The sequence below is a fragment of the Kwoniella mangroviensis genome, assembly GCF_000507465.2.
Source record: "Kwoniella mangroviensis CBS 8507 chromosome 1 map unlocalized Ctg01, whole genome shotgun sequence".
NCBI classification, from domain to species: Eukaryota; Fungi; Basidiomycota; class Tremellomycetes; order Tremellales; family Cryptococcaceae; genus Kwoniella; species Kwoniella mangrovensis.
The window spans coordinates 6,160,035-6,180,414 of record NW_027062533.1 but is presented as its reverse complement, the minus strand read 5'-3'; the positions used below and the strand labels follow the sequence as shown (position 1 = coordinate 6,180,414).

Genomic DNA, 20,380 nt, shown 5'->3' with positions numbered 1-20,380 from the left:
GATATGTCCATTCCGCAAGCCACACAACGCACAGTCGGTAGATGAGTAAGGATATGGTGTCGCTGCAAATCCGAATTACCGATCACAAATGCATAGCTATCGATCCATATGATCTACAGATGAACGACCATTTTTGGGGTTGCAGAGAGAAGAAATTCTGCTGATAACGATTAGTATCGAGGTCTCCTGAGAGAGCCAATCCCATAAATCAGCTACGGAAGACCACATGACGGCAGATTCACTCACTCATCATATCGCTTTCTGTTAACGATGTGTGAAAGCTTGACTTAGCCTTTTGCCATCGCCTCCCACATAACCCAAAAGAGGAAGGCAAAGATAGAAAAGACTCACGGCTCGTCGTATCGGGGTCGGTCGTCGTATCTTGGTCTTTCTTCTCTGTATCCTCCTCGTTCACTACGGTAAGAGTAATATCTGTTGTGTTAAATTCGGTATATCCCCAATGACAGGGAGAGACAAGAGGAAATACCGATCACTCAGTAAAAAGTGAAATGACGACTTTGTCAGAGAAACCAAACGACTCACCCTGCGTCTCTTGGTGCATCTCGAGAATAGTAATCATCCCTTCGGTCTCGATCATCCCTGTAAGATCTTCTCTCCTCATATCTCCTGTCGTCGTATCGTCTATCATCGTATCGTCTGTCATCGTATCGTCTCTCTCTGTCGTCGTCTACACCACAACCAAACAATCAGCTTGGTCCAGACGCAAAAGGAGCGTTAGCTGACGTACATCTTGGTGGTCCTCTATCGGCGTATCTCGAATCGTAAGATCGAGGTTGGTATGGTCGATCGTATCCACCACCGTAAGATCGAGGGGCAGAGTCAACTTTCACACCGTGGTATCGACCGGGTGTAGGTGTTCTCGCACGACCTCTTTTAGCCTAGTCCCGGCACAATATAGTGGAATGTCAGTCTACACGACTTTTCACAAGCGTTGATTCGTACGGTCCAACTCACATGAGCGATAGTGACTGTTTTACCTTCGAGAGGTTGACCACTGAGCTTTTCAATGGCCAATTGAGCATCTTCACCGGTTTCCAACATTACGAAACCAAACCCTCTTGATTCCTCTGTGGTCACAAACTCTACTCAGATGATTTGCTCGGAATTCCACTAAGGATCTATCTGACTCACGAGAATGGGGATCAAGCATGATTTGAGCTTTGACGACGGGCTACGAGCCAACATATCAGCTTGAGTGACTGGTGGAAAAGACATTCCACTGACTCTACCGATAGTTCCGAAAAATTCTCTAAGTTTGGCCTCATCCACAGATCTGGATAAACCACTGATGTGAAGGTTATTTCCTTGATTTTGAGAGGCTCCTTCTTCAGCTCTACATCATCCAAGTTTTTCTTGTTAGCATCCATTCTCGTAATTTGTAGATGAGGGAATCTAAACTCACCTTCCCCTATCACCGTTTGATTTGACAGCTGGTGATCTCGATCTGTCCCTTCTGGGGGATCGATCACCGTCGTCGCCTCGTCGAGGTGATCCTTCTCGATCTTGCCATACTGAAGGGGAAAAAGGAAATTGAAGGTGTCGTCAGTTGTCAGTTGGATTTGGAATTTACGTCGGTCAGTCGATATCATTGGCGCGTGAAGAGAGACAATGCAGGCGAGAGGACGATGAAGTTAACGAATATAGACTGAAGAGGTTGAGCAGCTGAAAGAGCCGTTTACCGAAATGATAGTCATAGTGACGATTGCAAACAGAAAGGGATGGCATGGGATAAGAATAATGAAAGGTGTAATAGAGTCCCCCATACATTGCTGATCATTCTGAGCTGCCAGGAAATTGCGAAAAGCGAGAGCAGAGCACGAGGAGAAGGGTGGGTGATGAACGAGACGTGTCATTCGTGGAAAGTGATTAAGAAACATGCTGTTCGCCATTCCATTCTTCGAGATCGACTTTACTTAACCGTGTTGCCGTAGCTGAGAGCTGATAAAACGCGAAATTGGAAACATACCATCGTTGGGGTCGGACATTGTGAGTTGGTGTTATTGAGGTGGTTGTGGGTTGAGGGTTTCTTAATTGAAGAGAGGAGCGGTTGAAGATGAAGACGAAGAAGCAGAATGACAAGGTTGATGTTAGTGAATAGGAGGAGGATGGGGTGATGCTGTTGAATCCAGGTGGACGACGGGGATATCCGGAGATATATCGATGTGGCACTTCACACTCCGAGATGGTTAGGTGAATAACCGGCATGTACAGCACAGTACAGGGTGGATCTCACCACATTCCATCCTTCTCTCTACTTTGACTCCCGTCTTAGCATAAAGGGTAATCATCCGGTTCGTGCAGTTTAGGGCTGTCAGAATGAGCGACCAGACGGCTATGGTATCCGTCCTATGGGCATGTGTGTGAGTCGAGCCGAGAAGACAGGAGGAATGCTTCCACTGACGGGCCTCTCATTACCTTGACAACAGCTCTTCATGGTACTGTGAGTTCAGCTAGTCTGTCTGTCTGCTACGGATCTACAACAGCTGAATGAGCCTCTTTCCATAGACGGATATCATCTCTCCGAGCTCAACTTCCCCGTCAACTCCCTAACATGCATAACCCCCGCTTACCCTCCACCATCTCGTCTTCCACTATGTCTCGACCTAGACTCGAACTTATACAGCGTCGTGACAGCTATATTCACCGTCGGGGGCTTGGTGGGTAGTCTAATGAGCTCATGGGTAGTAGAGAGGGAAGGTATAAAAGGAGGCATAGCTTGGACGGGTTATTTGAACCTTGTAGGAGTACTGGGTATGGGTATAGCACCTCATTGGTTGTTGCTCGCTTTGGGCAGGTAAGCTTTTTCAAGATTACGATTCTTCCAAGTGATGTACCAAGCTGATGATGATGGATGTGATAGACTGATAGTCGGTATATCATCCGGAATAGCAATTTGTCTAGTCCCACCATACTTATCGATGGTAGCCAAATCATCACCTGAACTAGCATCTAAATCAGGTCAGATCGGAACGATGAACCAGATGGCTATAGTGTTAGGAATATGTTCAGCTCAAATTGCTGGTCTTCTCTTAACGGGAGAGGTGAGCTTATCGTTCTCTTTCCAGTACACTCAAGAAGGTCATGAGATAATGATCATATTGATAGAAAGGAGATATTCCTGGAAGTTGGAGATACGTAGTATCCATATCCGGCGTGATAGCTGCTATACAAATCCTTACCGCTGGACAGATCGTTGCACCCGATGAAGACCAAAAACCATCTTCTGATGCTCCTACACCGATATTCGACGAGAGAGATGCAGATATAGAAGAAGGTGATGTCCCGAGGGAAAGAGAAGCAGGTGCTGATGAAGGTCAGTCATTCCTCATCCTATGCTAGTGTTAGTTTGATTGTGCTCTTTAACAATTCATTTCATAATATTCAGCAGCTTCCCCGCTTCTATCCACGTCGACTCCTTCCAAACCGGCTGAACAGCTCACCCTCCATTCTATACTCGGTAATCCTTCTCTGAGAGGTCCGGCAATACTCGTAGCGGCATTTATGGCGATCCAACAATTATCAGGAGTAAACGCCGTGATGTTCTATTCTACTCCCGTGTTAAGACCTTTGTTACCTACCTCGGCTGGGGTAGTCGGCGTTGGTATAACGGTAGTAAATGCTATAATGACCTTACCGGCGATCTTCTTGATGGATGTAAGTTAGCTATGTGATATTTGCTTGCCCCGAACTGCATGTGCTGATGGTTATGATATATATGTAGCGACTAGGTAGAAAAACATTGCTTCTTGCGTCCATCGCGGGAATGGGAATCACCAGTACTCTCTTAGCGATAGGGCTGAACGGTGGGCATCAGACTTTGTCAGCTTTCTCGATCGTAACCTTCATAGCGTCCTTCTCGATCGGTCTAGGTCCTGTACCATTTCTGTTGGTTTCGGAACTGGTTCCTCCTCCTGTGAGTCTGGCTTTCCCACTTGGGCGAACTTATCAACGTTTTGATGGTTCCTCGGAGAGAGTGTGCATAGCTGAATGGAGTCATGACTTCTAGGCCATACCAGCCGTGTCAAGTCTCTCTTTATCTATAAACTGGATAACCAACTTCCTCATCGCCATCTTATTCTTACCCCTCCGAGATTTCTTATCGACCCCTATTGACCCTAGGGATCCCCAGAGCGATAGGAGAGGTGAAGGAAGGGTATTCTATGTATTTACGGGAATATTGGTAGTGGGTGGGTTATTAGTCTGGAGAGGACTTAGACCTGGTAAATGAGTGATTTGGTTCTTTAAACTGAATGGAATTGCTCTTTATTGCATATCTGTGTTTATCTGGGAGGAAATGTAAGTCAAGATTTGGTTTTAGGTCAATGTATGTATGTCGCATATGTATGTCTATCAACTGGGATTGGGAGAATTTCCTTTGCGATCACTTTTGTGCAAGAAAGATAGGTTTGTGATCTTGCTTGATCAATCGGTTGTCAAGATCACACTGGGAGATCTATTCATTCCCATATGGATTGAATGTGATCTCGTGATTAGTGTCGATGCTGGATGAGAGACCCGCTCTGTCATCCATCAGATATATGGTATAAGGAAAGATACTCGATAAGAATTGAACACACGTTCATCATCATCAGTCATCAATTATACGCATCTCATCATGCCATATATCATCAACTTGAGTGAATGATTTTCGCTCCACTCGTGATATCACGTTGATTCCCGAAATAACTTCGGACTGCAGTGTGTCCAAAAATAGTGCAAATGCATGCCAAGGGGCGAAAGGGGTGGCGTCTGGATGATTCAGGGTTACATACTACTCCATGCATACGAGTATGTTGACATTACATTTAATCTTGCCGCAGGTGACGAATGATCGCACGACAAAGCTGTAAGACGCCATAGCCCAAGGAACGGTTCAACCCTAACGATGCACAAAAGTAAAAAGTAAAAAAAGCATATGAGTTGATGCGTTGTGGGATACATGTGAAAAGTGGGAGGAGTTATCCGTTATCCGTGTATGTGGATTGTACGATAGATAGAAATAGAAAAAAAAATAGTCAGAAGATGATGGCATGGATCTAATTGATTGAATTTGTTTCTTCTTCCTTCTTTGTTGTGATCTAATACCTTGTTTATCAGGTTTTGGTTCATATAGCATCCATAGATAGACACCAACACCGGTATTTATCTTACACGAGTGGGTTATCTGATCAATATACCGGATATAAGTCGTGTACAGTCCTAACAAGGAGATCATAGTCTATAGCTCAAATCACGATGAGACTCCCATGGTCAAAGAAAGAGGTCGATCTGGAGCCTACAACAGGTGAAGATCCCAAAGATTCTAATGTCCTTGAGAGGAAGATGGGTTTGAGCAAGAAGGGAGCGTGAGTGCATACTCTTCATATGCCAAAAAAGCTCCGTTAATAAGGGGGCGAGCTGATTGTAGATCTGATAAACCGTGATTAGGATTTTCGCTGCTGTGAGTATGAGTACCACTTGAATTGTACAGTCCGCCCCACGGATCGCTGGATCGGTGACAAAGCTGATTTGGATTGATGCTGACGATGGTTTTGATGATATGAAGGGTGCTTCGCTCTTCTCCGATGGGTGAGTTGATGATACGTTTTCTTCAACCCAACCTCTCCCGATCGTATGAGGATTCTATATGCTCCCGATCACTTTGCTCTGCTTTGGGATGTACGTTGTACAATCACAACTCGCAATGCTAATTTCTGTAAATCAGATACGCCAATGCCTCTATCGGTCCCGCATCAACAATCATCAAAACGTATATTTACCCCGAAGCATTCAAGAACCGACCTGTTAACGCTAGATTGTTACCTGCTATTGCTTTTGCCGGTATCATCGTAGGTCAGTTGTCGTTCGGTTGGATCTCTGATAAGATCGGTAGAAAGGTAAGGAAAATCTAATATCTTCTCTGAAAGTATCGATTATTATTGACCTTGACCTTGATGCTGATTTCGAATTTTGGTACAAATCATACGCAGTTCGGTATGCTTCTTTGCACCGGTTTCGTCTTTGTATTCTCGGCTCTTCAAGCTGCATCTAAAGGACCTGGTGCGCAGGGAACGATCAATGCGTTGTTGTATGTGTCTTATCCTATCCTATCACGACCTCTATCTTTTCGACCCGTGATCAGTTGTCGATGTTGATTTTTGTTTCTCTGGTATTTAGAGCCTATCGATTCTTAGTTGGTATTGGAATAGGTGGAGAGTACCCGACTGGATCAGTAGCTGCTGCTGAAAATACTGAGGATCCAGATATCCCTAAGAAAACTCAACAACGTCTGTTCGTCCTGGGTAAGCTGAACCGCATACTATACATTGTACGATAAATGCCAGGACCATCGAGCTGATGAAAGTGTTTCGTGTGGCAGCCACCAACACTATGATTGATTTCGCTTTCGTCATTTGTCAGTATACAGCCTACCTGGGAATCTGATCCGAACTGATCATTCCCTATATCGGAGATTGGAGAAAGACTGATATTTGAATTTTTGTTCACGTTGTTCGTCACAGCTTACTTCGTTTGTCTCGTATGTCTCTGGATATTCGGTATGAACCACCTCAATGCCGTTTGGAGAGTGACTTTAGGTCTCGGAGTGGTACCACCCTTGTTCTTATTTTATTTCCGATTGAAAATGAGGGAACCTGAAGCTTATGCTAAACATTCGATGAAACATACAAGAATACCGTGAGTGATACATTTACCTTTCATTTCCGTAAAATGGATGATAAACATGTGTGTGCTGATATCTCTTCACTTGAAAGATACTGGTCGATCCTCAAAAGATAGTAAATGCCCCACTGTATCTGACCTTTTCTGAATGAAGATGCTAATTCCTGGGACAGTTGGGTCAAGCTTGCCGCTGTGTCCATCACGGTCAGGCCAATCCTCCTCCTCTTACCATCGATACTTGAGCTGAATGATCCCTTGTATTTCAGTGGTTCTTATACGATTGGATTACCTACCCATTCGGACTGTACGCCAGCCCCATCACCGACGCTGCTGATCCCAATGGAACACTCTACACATCCATCGGATGGGGTTGTCTGATCAACTTTTTCTACATTGTATGTTTACCACTCCTCCCTCGCGTCTTTCACCCCAGAGGTATACTGATCATTCTCATGAACGGTAGCCCGGGACAGTCATCGGAGCATTCGTGGTTGATTGGTTCGGACCCAAATACTGTATGATCTTTGGATTATGTTGTCAGGCTATCGTAGGGTTCATCCTATCTGGTACTTACAGCTTGTCAGTACTCCCTACCAACTTGTATCCTATGTTTATTGGAGGTACTGATTTTACGGATGAAAACAGGTTGACTGAACCTGGAAGAATTGCTGGATTCGCCATCTTATATGGTATCTTCTTGTCTTTCGGAGTGAGTGAGATTTATCCCCAATAATGTACATGATGTTGACGATGTCTCCTAACGATCTAAACAGGAACTCGGTCCAGGAAGTGAGAATACATAGCGAAGAACTCAGCTATAAAGCAATTGTTCCGGATACTGATCATTTAATTCATAGACAACCTTGGTCTCCTCGCTTCCAAAGCTATTGGACCTACTGCTGCTAGAGGACAATTGTACGGTATTGCCGCTGCCGTCGGAAAAGTCGGTGCTTTCATCGGTACTTATACATTCCCTCAGATCCAAGCAAGTTTCGGGTGAGTACAATTTGCCTTGCAAGTTGGTTTTGATGAAAGAGCTGACCTTGGTCTTTTTCCGCTCGCAGTGACGAAGGATCATACGGATATAACACTGGTGTATTCTGGTTAGGATCCGGTTTAGCTCTCGTATCAGCAGCGATCACCTTGGTTTTCATTCCCAATATCAAACCCGATGCTATGCACGATGAGGATCTCGCGTTTAGGGAATACTTAGAAGCAAACGGATGGGATACTTCCAAGTGAGCTAAAATAAATTTCCATATATTCTGAGCGATGCTAACAAATTCCCGTTATAGGATGGGTCTCAAAGATACTGTTTCGGACCTCGAGGGAAAACAAATTGCTGCTCATGGTAAAGCCGATAAAGAGCTCGACTCGAACGCTACCACTGCTCCTGTCCTCTAGGGGTCTCTTCATCCGACTTTAAATATCATTCTTCATGGTGCCATTCAACACGGCCTTTTGGTCTTTCTTTCTTATCTATTCCGGTAAAACTTCAACTGTTGTTCTTATAATTCAATCTAATCTAATCAAATACAATCTCGATCCAATATCAGTAAAAACTCATTAATTTAGTATACTATAATGACATTTCACAACTTTTCTCATATACTGTAGTATGCTTTGTATACTTTGTATACATCTTTCATAGTATTACATCTTTCATAGCATATCATATCAATAAAATGCTACGGTATGTAAGAGAACATGTGGATGTTTATCTGCGTGAGCGAGGAGGATGGTGTCGATTTCTGAGTCTAAATCGGAAGCTGCTTCGATCTGCGAACAGTGGAATCAGCATGAAGGTGAGATATTTGAAACATCTGATGGTCAGAGTATTTAGGAAGGGGAGGCGAGAGTGAGGTGAATACTTACCGCTTTGGCTAATGCCAATATTGATTGACCAGCTATCAAAGCTTCTTCTGGATTATCTTTAATTTCGAAATTTATGATATGTATTGGTCGATTGTATTCACCTCCTCTGGTTAGTAGATCTGCAATGCACAACCATCGCATAAGCTGGCTCTCACTATTTTCTAAACTGCAATATATTGGGGTACTACGTGTAGAAGGTGATGAAATAGGGGAAAGACTGAACTGACCATCACAAACAGCATCGTAACACCTTTCTTCACAAGTGATGACCACATCCGCATTGACCGTTCTTAACTCTTGCCATTTCTCGGGAGCCTTTTTAACTTTCCTATTCCTGTCTAACATTGGTAACAAACCATTTCGTGTATAGAGTATTGGATCTTTAGATTCTAAATCTCGGTAGATATCATCGTATGGTGTACCGAACCGATATACGTTGGGTTTATCTATGGCTGGACCTGGGAGACGGACCGCTGAACCTGTTCCGGCTGATATGACTCGGAAAGCGTTTTTACTATAACCAAACAACACGAGTCAGCTATGATTCCCTATTTCATATGAGGACAGCAAGATGAGATGGACAACTTACTTCAAGACCATATGAGCTTCCATTGATCGATTCTATGACATATCATATAATCAGCTAACACCCTTCATACCGTTGAATAGAGGCCAAGCTCACATTATTACTAGCGCAGACTACACAGAACAGAGGTCGTCTTTTACCCTTGTGCGTCTCTCCTCCGCCATTTTGTATCACCCCATCCGAAGAGACTAGAGCTATTCCATTGGGCTTTACGTCTGTTTGAGGTATAGGTACGGTATTGGTCACCTGTACAGGAGGCGGCGTAGCATATGAAGGGGGAGGAGGTGTGGGCGTAGCTGTGACAGTGGACGTCTGACCTGGTCTATATCGGTTTCTCGGATCTTGAGGTCTCATCCTTGGGTCTGCAGCGGAAGCCGCTGGAGGAAAAGGCGGGGTCGAACTACCTGAGACGGCACCCGTCTGAGGTGGGAAAGGAGGAAAAGATTGCTGCTGCTGTTGAGGAGGAGGTACTCCATAGTTTCCTGGTGGCTGAACTGAGCCATATTGACCTGCAGGATGAGCATTGTATTGATTGGTAGGTGGGGGAAGGGAGTTGGAAGGGGATGGTCGATAGTTATTTTGGGGATTGTTGTTTCGCCGCCTAGGATCCATCTTGAGTATGTCACTTTGTACTAGAGTGTGTCTGTGGTCGTGTTATATCTGTTTGAGGCTGATATGCATGATCGTCGAGCTATGATTGAGGAGGAAATGCAAGGGATGAAAAGAGGGATCAATGAATCTCAGTATCAGTTATTTGACGCTTGGTAGTAACACACTGAAAACGCGGTTGACAATCTCAAATTCTTGGTCGATTCTTCTTTTACATATCATCCACCCATCTCTCATCAACCTACACTATCATCATCACTCTCAGTCCACACAGCATCTTCAAGAGCTACTCCCGGACACGAAGCTCCTGGTGCTAGCAAAAAGCGACTGCCGTATCCCTCTCGTCGCTCGTCGCCATGCCCAACACATATATACCCCATCACCTCGTTCACGCCCACCTTTCTCCTCCTCCCTCGATACCCAATGCCATACCAGAAATTCGTATACTGTCCTATCAAGCTGTCCCTCTGACAGATGAAGACTATGCTGAACCATTGCATCCCGACCACGCTGTCTCGGCCATCCACGATCAGTCAACCAACATCCTCGCTAGGAGTATCTACAACGGGCACGTCTTGGAACTACGGTCTTTCAACCCGGTAATAAGTAAAGCTAGACCTCGTGGATTGGATGGCTCAGAGATAATTAGGATATTCTTTCCTGAACGACTACGCCCTCTAGCTCAAGGATGTATAACAGTCTCCAAAAGAGATAAAAGGCTTTTCGTCCTAGTTGTCTCTCAAGCGAACGTGGTTTACAGATTGAATTTTCCTCTTGGAACGTTCCGACCTGGTACTGAGGACAGGTTCGTCTTCACCACGAAGGGGAACGACGATTGGTATGAGGAATGGGAAGTACCAGAAGATGTCATAGGAGCATGTAGTGGCATCAGTGCTTGGACTCCTTTAGATGAGAATACCATAGTCTTAGGAGGAGGTGACGGGGGAATAGTGAGGGTTACTAGATCTGGCCACTGGTCATCAGGTGAGTTGACCGTCTGCGTGATATGTTAACTATGTCTGATTATTGTACGTTAGATTCTGGTCGTTGGACTGCTACTCACCACAGAGCATCTTCAAGACTCCGTCTTCCTTCCCTCTTCTCCCGTTCTGCTAATACAGACGAACAAATCATCTCATTCGCTCAATATCACCATCATGATCATATTCCAGTCTTATACACGCTCTCTCGAGATCGAAAATTGAGGACATGGAACGCTTCGACCGGCGCTTGTCTTAGAACAGTAGACGTTAGATCCACATCGCAAGAATTGATAGTCAGAGGTTCTCAGGAAGGTTCCAGCTCAACTATCATCGAAGATGGTTCGGTGAATATGATTCGTGTTATACCTCATCCATCTTCCGCCTCACGTTATTCTCACCTCGTCATCGCCTTCGCATCGACACCATATAGCTCATCTTCCGCGGGGGCTTTCGTTGTGTATCGAGCTTCCACCTCGAGTCATAGCGTTAGCGATCTGTCACCCGCTGGAGACAAATCTTGTTCATCAGCTTCTGCTGGTGCTGAATTACGGGGCTTCGAAATCTTACCTCCAGTGAAGGCGGAAGGAATAGATGGTGGATGGAAACTATGGGCTACATGGGATAAGAAAGGGTCGACCTTCTGTGAAACCCTCACCATGGACGATATATTCCAATTCACTACCTATATCGAAACGAACGATGCTCTTCTGCTGTCGGAATGGCAGCAAGTTACCTCACCAAACGATGAAGAGAATTTCGACGCAGCATATTTCGATAAGATCCTTAGCTCTGACCTACCCAATCCAGCTGATCCAGAAGATAATGGAGATATCCCCGCTGCGTTCATTCAACACTTGTTTCACCCCGGTCGATTCTCCATACTCACACTTACAACAGCTCTGGAAGACTATATACATCAACTCTCTCGAAAAAATCAAGCTCAACAGATCGCTATTTCCTTTGCGTCGCTGTCGAAAAGGTTTGGCGGCGTAGTAGGAAGTCAGATCGAGATGGAGTACAGCCCTCAGACAGGTGCACCGGTAGTGGACGCTTATAGAAAGAAGTTGAAGATAGATTGGCTGGGAGTATGGTCCAACGTCCGTGATCTCGACAAACAAGCTAGATGGCCGATCAGCACTACTTTACTGGATAAAGATATGCTCGTCCTGACTCGAGAGGGAATTTCCACCTCTGTACCGACTGATGTAGTAGGATTGGTGGACAGATTAGGTAAATCCGAAATCGATCCAAATCAATTCTTGCAGTTATCTGAAGGTGCTGTACGAAAATTGTACCCTGCTCTCGGTCCGCCAAAAGCGCGAACTTCAGCTATTGCCGTTTCGATGGCTGGATCGTTCATCAGCAGTATATTGAAAGGTCATGATGCTACGGAAGACACTGGTACTGCTCTGGATGATTTTGTCAATACAACTGCTGAAGGACTTGCGACGGTCACTCATGAACCCCCCGAAACGATCGCCGGAGGTATATGGGACGAGTTTGTTGAAGAATCGCTTGCTGAAGAAGATCGAGTATCTGTCAGGCGTATATTATCGGAGAGTTCTTCAATTACTCGAGGATTGGATGAATCCCTCAATATCCTACAGCAAACTTCTTTCCCCTTTTCAGCATCCACTCTCGACGAACTCAGCTGGTCCGGATCTGGTAACGCTCTTCTCACTTCGAGCATCGCTCAATTTATCGAATCTCGCTTCAACCTCGCTCGAAACGTATTGCTTGTCACTTTCTTCCATACATTCGAATCTCGTGATCATTCATATGAAGATGACGAGGGTGAAGAACTGATCGAGATCCTTGCTAGAGCTCTGGTGGTATTCCATCGTTACAAAGTCCTAAAATGGGTATGTGATCAGACAGGAGAAGAAGCCAGAGAGCGAAGTAAGACCAAGCGATCAAATAAGAGGAAAGTCAATGGAGGAGATGACGTCTTAGCTGAGGGTTTCGGAAGTTTGAGAATGAAAGAAGGTGAAGAAGATCAAGGATTAGATTCGGACATATACGATATTGGATATTCACTCGTTCATTCTTTACTTGCAAAACAAATACCTCAATCAGTCACCCCTGGTGCTATCAATCGACTGCTCGAAACTACCTCTGCCTTTGTATCTGGTATCAACATTGTTGAGGCTGATCAGACGGATGTCGGAGCTCGAAAATCCGATCTTCAACTTGGATATAGGATATTGATAGATGGACATGCTCAGCTTGCTGGAGCTTTCACCGATATGTACCCCCTCTCTGCGGGGATAGCGTATGTCAAAGGAAGAGCCTATTTGGAATGTGGGATGATAGAAGAAGCTGTGAAATTCTTGGAAAAAGCTGCTGCTGGATGTAAAGGTGAGCTGCTGATACCTGCTTTTTCTGTTTGTCTGGCTTGACGCTTGCTTTTATGAGTTATGTCAGATGGATCACTTGCGCCGATATTGCCTGCTACATCAGGACCCAACGGACTGAGCGAGTATCACCGCCATATATGTCGTGTCTTCGACGAACAAGGTGCGGATGAACCCGTAGTATACTTTGGTCAGCTTGCTATCCAGTCAAACAAAGAGGATATCGCCTCGACCAAAGACCTGTGGACAAAGGTTTTCTTAGCTAGTATCGCACTTGGAAGATACGAAGATGCATACTCAACTTTGACAAGTCTACCATTCTTGGATCTGTGAGTGCCCTTTCATTCGTCTTTCAGAGCTGTCTGACGTCGAAATTTGATTTGCTGATGTGCTTTTCTGCACAGGAAACGAGACTTCCTTGGTCAACTCATCTCGGTGATGTGCGAGAATAACGAAGTCGGACGACTTAACTCGTTAGGATTCATTGGATTTCAGAAAGATGTCGAGGAGATGTTACGATTTAAAGCGAGAAATTCTGATCCACTGAGATTCCCTAATTACTACAAGGTGTTATATTCATGGCATATCGCTAGGGGAGATTACAGGAGCGGTAAGTGCTACGTATCCCATCTCCGAACTTGATTGACATAGGTGGTTGACATTATTATCGTAGCTGGTGAGATCATGTATCTCCAGGGAAGACGGTTTGCCGAAGGCAAGAGTTCGAAAATCCCCGCATTCGAACTATCAGCTATGCAAGCCAGGAGTTACCTCGCGGCTATCAATGCTCTTTCGTTGGTGGAGAAACGTAATGCATGGGTTTCAGTCCCTGGAGCACCAAGTAAAGCTTTACGTGTAAGTGTTCCTACGTGCTTTACATAAATGTGTTCAGCTAGTCTGACGGATATGGTACAGGGGATAAAACGAAGGAAAGTATCTAGTTACATACCGGAAGAAGAGTTTACGAACGAGAAAAGACCGGTTGATATCATCTCGCTTGCCGATATCGAGATGGAATATACACTTGTTCTATCTCAGTTGAGGCTGTCGAGTCACATACCCGATCTGCATGAGCACGGTAAGTGGAACTTGTCGGGCTTACTGTGTGGAAGAGACAAATGAGCTGAGATAGGATTGCAGGTGTTACCGTCTCTCCGCAAGAGGTAGTCGGCTTGTTCATCCAAAGAGGAACGTTCGACATCGCCCAATCGGCTGCATCGTCCTTGCAGGTGGACATGACAGACTTGTTCCAGGCTCTTGCAGCGCGATGTGTGGAATTATCACGTCTGTCAGAGCATAATGGGTGAGAATCGTGTGTTCCATCTTCAAGGATCATTATGCTAACGCTCGAGCATAGTGACTTTTCCGCTGCAACCTTCTTGCAATCGTCCCCTATTACCGCACGACTTCGAGGCTCACCATCAGCTTTATCGATCAAATATCTCCAAACCTCTTTATCCCGACATGATTCGTCTAGAACGAATTGGAAGTACCGACAAGTTGTGGCTGATACATTGTTTGAGATGAACAAAGATAAGAAGAAAGGGTGGCAGATGCCTGTATGGTTATCGGAGTGGGAGATGGACAGGGATCCCGAAGCTTGGATTGGTAAAGCGCTGAAATACGGTTGGGTGGAAGAGGCCTTAGGATGGACTATCGATTTGGTGAGAAAGGTGAGTATTGAGCATTCTATCTCACTCGTAGACGAAGGCAATGGGTTGACCGTATGGTATAGGCAACACCACCTGAATTGCTGCCCAAGGGCAAATCCAACGTTTCCAACCTTCCTTACAACCTTATAGATAGAGTCTTAGCTGCCTCGAAGGAAGGCGATGAGAAACAAGAAAAGAACGTGCAGCAGAAAGTGAAGGTATTGAGAGAAGAGGTACAGAGAAGGATAAAAGGTTTGGAGAAGTTATAAATTGTGATTTTAACGATGAGTTCAACACAAATGCATTAATGATCATCCAAATGGGATGATACTATGAACAACTATGGGAACTGGAGCAAAGACGTTGGGCTGTGGGCAACGATGAGGATGTCGAGTCTAAGCCGCTGCGGCAGTTGAGGGAGGAGCTGAATAGGCAGAATTTCTTGAATCGAAAGAATCGGAGTATCGACCGGACCTTCTGTTCCTGGAGGATTGTGAATCATGAGAACTCCAAGAGCTCCTGTCACTACTGCGACCAGAATTGCTCTGTGTAGCACAGTATGACATCAGTACTGCACATCGAAGTAACTTCGGGCTAACTTTGAAATACTCACACTGCTATACCGAAATGACTCATCGTCGCTGAAACTTCCATTATCGTACTACAGCAAACCCACTTCAAATCAGTATCCGCTAATTCTCGTGTTTGGGAAAATACTCACGTAAGTGGACTCATCCTCCCGTCCAAATTGGATTCTACATGCATCTTCAATCAACCCATTTATATCCCTCTTCAACCCTTCATCTTGCCTAAGATCGATACCTGAGAGTTTATCTGCAAAGATCGACACGATACTTTGCACACTTCTCTCTAAATCTCTAGCTTGAGAACTGACTTTAGTCTCGTCATACCCCCCTCGAGCCCTTCTCGCCAATTCGGGAGGAACGTCGCCGTACAATGAAAGTCCTTGAGCCGCTTTACAGGCGAAGTACTGCATATCGTTTTGACTACATCCCGAAAAATAATCTTTGAAATCACCTAGTGACCGGACGGCATCGCGGAAATCGGATTGGTCGGAGGCCCACATGCCTGATGCTGAAGCGATACGAGGTAGGAGGTCGGTAGCTCGTGATTCGATGGAGGACGACATCGTTGTTTGGTGGTGATTGTGTGGAATGATTTAGTAGGTTGGTGAGTGGCGAGTGGATGGCGCTGAGTTGTGAATGGTTTGGAATGGAGATGATCAGTGGTGGCAAGGTCGAGATAGGCAATACTATATATGCTGTTTAAATTAACATCAAACGTCATATATACATTGAACGATCCTTTATTGAGTCTTCCGACTCGTTCCAGCATCATCACCTTTCTTCTAAGTGTCCTTGCTGGTTATCTCGGCTAGGATAAGATGATACGTTTCAGAGAAGTGACACCCAACCCTCTGATAGCGATTTTGGCCACCGAATGCAGGTTGATCGAGAATACCAACAAGGTGAATGAACATCTCGCAGGTTTAGATCGATGCGATGTGGGCAGTATGCAAGCACATCCCTATGTCACAAGAAAGAGTAAGTTACTCGAGACCACGAAGGCCGCTCTCAGAAACGTAGTCAATGCATGTGTATTAACAGTATTAGAATTGTTCCAAACTACAAAAATGGTTGTTTTCAGTATTTCCCTGCAAAGGTTTTGGTCAATCACTGTTTGTCGTAGAATTATCTATCAACAGATTGTGCGGGACATCATGAATGTAGCAGCTTTATCCCTGTTAATTGTCCATTACGAAGGGAGAATACTTCTCATCATGGGGTTCATTCCTTGAGGCAGAGCTCCAGCTGGTCCACCAGAAGTAGAGATTGAAGTGTAAGACGAGAAAGAGCCGTTCCTGAATCGGCCAGTCCTGTAGCTAACTTGAGTTTTTTCACCGTCATCAGTGACTTCTTCAGCATCACCGCCTTCAGTCATACCTCCATCAGGATGATCTTGTCTCCATTCGATGGCTTCGGATCGATCTTGATCCATCTGAGAGACCATCGATTGCCACATTTGACCGATTCTTGATAATGCAGTGGGTACATCTTGTCCGCTGTGCCCTCTTCGAACGGCGGTTCTAGGAATAGAATATCCTGAAGTGGCAGGAGGGGTTGTTCGAATTGGAGTGTCAGTGTGTTGGAAGCCATTGAGTATATCTCCTGCTCCCGTATAGGGAACAAGGGTATCTTCGTCAAACGAAGGACCGACAGTGGTCAATGCCATAGGATGGGGTGTCTTTTCAGTCCTTCTGAGATTTTGGAGAAGATGAGTGGGAATACCGACTTGGTTGTACCCCGTAGCAAGCTCATCTTCCATCTCTTCAGCGGACTTGACAGTTCGGGGAACAAGTGCTCTACTCCCTTGTTCAGTAGTCCACGTCTCGTCACTCGGGTATTCGGCATGGCCTGGAGGAGCGATGGAGTTACTCGTCCAGCTGCTTGGCAAAGGACCGTTGCCGTCGCCCAAAGAAGGTTTCTCAGCCTGCAAAGGTATACCGATCAGCCTATAGATATGACACGGGACCAACAAAAGAAGAGAAGAGCTCACTGGACCCATAACGCCGTGTAGGGCTAATCTGAAAAGATCCCTCTTTCCCATCAATTCGTTATAAGCAGCCGTAGCTCTAGAAGCAGCGTCTGAATCTTTTGAAGCCCAAGAGCTCAGCCTTGAGTCCAAGGTGGGATCTTCGGCGAGATCCTCTCTATCGAAAATCGTTCTTCTGACCCTATCACGCATGATTTGGGAGGTGTCTTCGGGTTCAAGATCGCTGGCGCTGTTGGCGATCTCACTGAGTAATCGATATCCCTCGGAGGCAATTTCATCTTTGGCAGTTTCAGTAAAAGTTCCATCAGTATTGAAGAGTTCAGAAGTGGTATCTGCATAGTGACCACCCATACTTGATGGATTGAGGGTTGTAGGTGCATGAGTGGATACAAGAGCCATGTTGGGCCGATTAGCTATGTGTTGTGATTGATGTTATGTTATTGTTGTGAAGCAACGTGAATATTTAAGGAAGTGGCAAAGAGGGAAATAAAGCAGGTTCGCCTTGGTCTGACAGGTATATATCCCCTTAGATCGAGTCAAAATGACCTTCGAACCCCGAATGGCCTTTCCTTTGAGCCACTCCACGGCTGAAAAGAGGACCGATAACGCCTAGTCCAGGCTGCAGAGCAGCAGTGGAGCCATAAAGGATGATCGCGGGTCGTTGGAATCGAGGTGCGCACGGATACATGCGAGTTTGACTTCGGAGGAATGGCGTCACGCTCATTTCCGTGCTGCATGCGTCGTGATGATCTACCAGTCTCGGGTCTCGACATTGCCCATACGATTGACGAAACGCAGATACGCAGTGACGTCAATGTAACGGTTTGAAGGTCAAACTGAACAGGGGTGTACCTTGGATCAGGAAGGAGACACTCAACATCAGGGGGCTGCGAACGCTAGACTCACGATGAAATCAGTCACTCAAGATCTCTGCTATGCTGGCCCACATCTTGCATGCTATCCATATACTCGATGAAGAGTGATAGATGCACTTATGTGAAGGTGGCCTGTAAGGTGCTGTCCTCCACCACCGAATACCATGTTCCGCCGGAAGCAAATTTCGCGCAATCTGCTTCAGTCGTTCAGACGTTTCTTCGATCCTCACCTTCACAGATCATCGTCGTCTTCGTCTTCGTTTTCGATGTTCTCTCACTTCGCTTGTCTGACAAATAACCGCGACAGCTCGATTGTTACTAGTGATCAGATCGACGCACATCACCAGCGCCAAGCAAAGCTTAAATCAAAATGTCTACAACACTCGTACTCCCCGGTGACTCCATCTCTCTACCTTCATCATTCAAATCGGTAGTCCTCGGACCTAGTCTAGCACCCTCCTCCTCACGTCTTCCAGCACCGTCCTCCGATGAAGTCCCCTCAATCATATCAACTAAGCTGGGATTGATGAGTTCGGCGAAAGGCAAAGAAAGGAGCGAGCAGTTCTGGGTTGAAGGCAGGTCGAAAAGGGTGAGTCGATCGGTTTTGTATAATTCCTTTTTCAATACCTATACTCAAGGAAACCCATATTCATGTAGTATATACCCGCTCAAAAGGATATGGTCCTCGGAACAATCATTGCCCGACACGCTGAAGGATATAGAGTCGACCTGGGTTCATCCCAGATGGCCCAGTTAGATGGATTGGCTTTCGAGGGTGCAACGAAGAGGAGTAAACCTAATCTCAAGGTGAGTTCACCTCGTGATCCATTCGAAGATATCGCTCAGACATACTTAAATAGGTGGGCACCTTGGTGTACTCTCGAGTAGCTCTTGCGAACAGAGATATGGAGCCTGAGATAGAATGTATCGATCCTAACACAGGCAAAGCAGAAGGTTTCGGTGAATTGAAGGGAGGTTTGGTGGTATCGTGTTCGCTTCAACTATGTCGACAGTGAGTATATCTGCTCTTGCTTCAAATATTCAATGATGCGTCTGACCCTGTCATGTGATCTAGTCTGCTCAATCCCAAATTCATCGTTCTCCCAACTTTAGCAGCTACAATTCCGTTCGAGATTGCAGTGGGCTTAAATGGCAGAGTGTGGTTCAAGACCGAAACCGTTTCGGAATCAATCGCACTTAAGAGAGTTATCGAAGGTGTGGACAGTGGGGATATCAAACCTGACAAGGGTGCTGTAGATCGAGCGGTAAAGGAGTATCTCGCTTAGATGTGAATAGATCAGTAGATACCTCAGAAACTTTGTGTGTAAACACTTGCATGAAGATGATACTGGAGACCACCACTCGTGTGGTGTTAAATCTGGGTTAATGAAGCGGAAACGAACATATATCACTAAGCGTATGCCTCAAGTATGCTTCGTCATATGCAAGTTCCGCATAAATAACCGTGATGTATCCGTGTCAACTTGAAACCAGCCTGATTTGCGAGATATCTTTGCTCGGTTCCACTTGTGCAGTACCGTTGTTCAAATCATAGGCTGAGAGATGTTGATGCTTGGAGAATAGCGCTGGAATCACACCTTTTGGTGTCATGGCATAGGCTGCCAAAATTTTCATGAAAGCGTTTGATCCGTTTACGTCTGAATGTTTGGTCGTCGAGGACAGGAAGTCCAGGACAGGCTATATAAGAAGGTTCGGACACCCTCCCCTTCAAGACACACTTCGTACCAATCCATTCACTTCTTCATTACCATCTCCCAGTGGGTCACTCACGTATCACTTCGAATAGTATGTTCTCTTCCTACCTTGCTCCAATCTGTGTCGTCATCTTCCCAACCTTGAGTCAAAGAGTATTGGCCGATGGTACGTTCACTGGTTGCTACAGGAATGGCGGCATCTTCTTGACTACCCCAAGGGGACGATTCTGAAATTTCCCTCGAATGCTATGTGAGTGATTACTGGTTCTCTCTCTCGCTTAGTTAGACTGTTAGATCTTTCTGCAGACATATCGTGGTGCAGATGGAACAACTGTTTGGGATGGCAACAGAGTTCATTGACATGTTCTTGCTCCAGCGGTTATCCTGCTGGATATTATATCACATCGGGCACGATTGCAGGCTGTGCCGACAAGACTCAGCTCAGTGTCCGGGTTACAAAGACTTGAGTCGAAAAT

At 45.5% G+C, this 20,380-nt stretch overlaps 8 protein-coding genes across 8 annotated transcripts; 4 read left to right on the top strand and 4 right to left on the bottom strand.

Moving 5' to 3' along the window:
- Positions 1-347: 347 nt before the first annotated feature.
- I203_102305 (uncharacterized protein) lies at positions 348-2,006 on the bottom strand (the record flags this gene model as incomplete). Its single annotated transcript, XM_019146814.1, has 8 exons — positions 348-414; positions 544-688; positions 749-899; positions 976-1,088; positions 1,153-1,192; positions 1,246-1,354; positions 1,424-1,532; positions 1,988-2,006. The coding sequence occupies 8 exons, from the start codon at positions 2,004-2,006 to the stop codon at positions 348-350; spliced, it is 753 nt and encodes a 250-aa protein (XP_019004347.1).
- Positions 2,007-2,337: 331 nt separating this feature from the next.
- I203_102304 (uncharacterized protein) lies at positions 2,338-4,249 on the top strand (the record flags this gene model as incomplete). Its single annotated transcript, XM_019146813.1, has 8 exons — positions 2,338-2,381; positions 2,448-2,461; positions 2,527-2,815; positions 2,882-3,062; positions 3,127-3,334; positions 3,410-3,675; positions 3,743-3,934; positions 4,028-4,249. 8 exons carry the CDS (start codon positions 2,338-2,340, stop codon positions 4,247-4,249), a joined length of 1,416 nt encoding a protein of 471 aa, XP_019004346.1.
- A 1,007-nt stretch (positions 4,250-5,256) lies between these two features.
- Positions 5,257-8,085, top strand: I203_102303 (uncharacterized protein; the record flags this gene model as incomplete). The annotated part of the gene is made up of 17 exons (XM_019146812.1): positions 5,257-5,366; positions 5,449-5,461; positions 5,567-5,589; positions 5,726-5,897; positions 5,991-6,088; positions 6,178-6,302; positions 6,380-6,415; positions 6,522-6,696; positions 6,774-6,797; positions 6,855-6,885; positions 6,948-7,076; positions 7,145-7,260; positions 7,327-7,390; positions 7,455-7,470; positions 7,539-7,677; positions 7,746-7,919; positions 7,977-8,085. The coding sequence occupies 17 exons, from the start codon at positions 5,257-5,259 to the stop codon at positions 8,083-8,085; spliced, it is 1,554 nt and encodes a 517-aa protein (XP_019004345.1).
- Positions 8,086-8,358: 273 nt separating this feature from the next.
- On the bottom strand, positions 8,359-9,754 carry I203_102302 (RNA polymerase II subunit A domain phosphatase SSU72; the record flags this gene model as incomplete). The annotated part of the gene is made up of 5 exons (XM_019146811.1): positions 8,359-8,460; positions 8,557-8,675; positions 8,784-9,070; positions 9,146-9,177; positions 9,239-9,754. The coding sequence occupies 5 exons, from the start codon at positions 9,752-9,754 to the stop codon at positions 8,359-8,361; spliced, it is 1,056 nt and encodes a 351-aa protein (XP_019004344.1).
- Positions 9,755-10,107: 353 nt separating this feature from the next.
- Positions 10,108-15,009, top strand: I203_102301 (uncharacterized protein; the record flags this gene model as incomplete). The annotated part of the gene is made up of 9 exons (XM_019146810.1): positions 10,108-10,735; positions 10,789-13,092; positions 13,159-13,417; positions 13,493-13,698; positions 13,762-13,943; positions 14,004-14,166; positions 14,229-14,391; positions 14,446-14,761; positions 14,824-15,009. The coding sequence occupies 9 exons, from the start codon at positions 10,108-10,110 to the stop codon at positions 15,007-15,009; spliced, it is 4,407 nt and encodes a 1,468-aa protein (XP_019004343.1).
- Positions 15,010-15,135: 126 nt separating this feature from the next.
- Positions 15,136-15,890, bottom strand: I203_102300 (uncharacterized protein; the record flags this gene model as incomplete). Its single annotated transcript, XM_019146809.1, has 3 exons — positions 15,136-15,285; positions 15,354-15,401; positions 15,462-15,890. The coding sequence occupies 3 exons, from the start codon at positions 15,888-15,890 to the stop codon at positions 15,136-15,138; spliced, it is 627 nt and encodes a 208-aa protein (XP_019004342.1).
- A 626-nt stretch (positions 15,891-16,516) lies between these two features.
- On the bottom strand, positions 16,517-17,713 carry I203_102299 (uncharacterized protein; the record flags this gene model as incomplete). The annotated part of the gene is made up of 2 exons (XM_019146808.1): positions 16,517-17,251; positions 17,318-17,713. The coding sequence occupies 2 exons, from the start codon at positions 17,711-17,713 to the stop codon at positions 16,517-16,519; spliced, it is 1,131 nt and encodes a 376-aa protein (XP_019004341.1).
- An 846-nt stretch (positions 17,714-18,559) lies between these two features.
- On the top strand, positions 18,560-19,475 carry I203_102298 (uncharacterized protein; the record flags this gene model as incomplete). The annotated part of the gene is made up of 4 exons (XM_019146807.1): positions 18,560-18,778; positions 18,847-18,996; positions 19,050-19,201; positions 19,265-19,475. 4 exons carry the CDS (start codon positions 18,560-18,562, stop codon positions 19,473-19,475), a joined length of 732 nt encoding a protein of 243 aa, XP_019004340.1.
- Between the last annotated feature and the right edge of the window lie 905 nt (positions 19,476-20,380).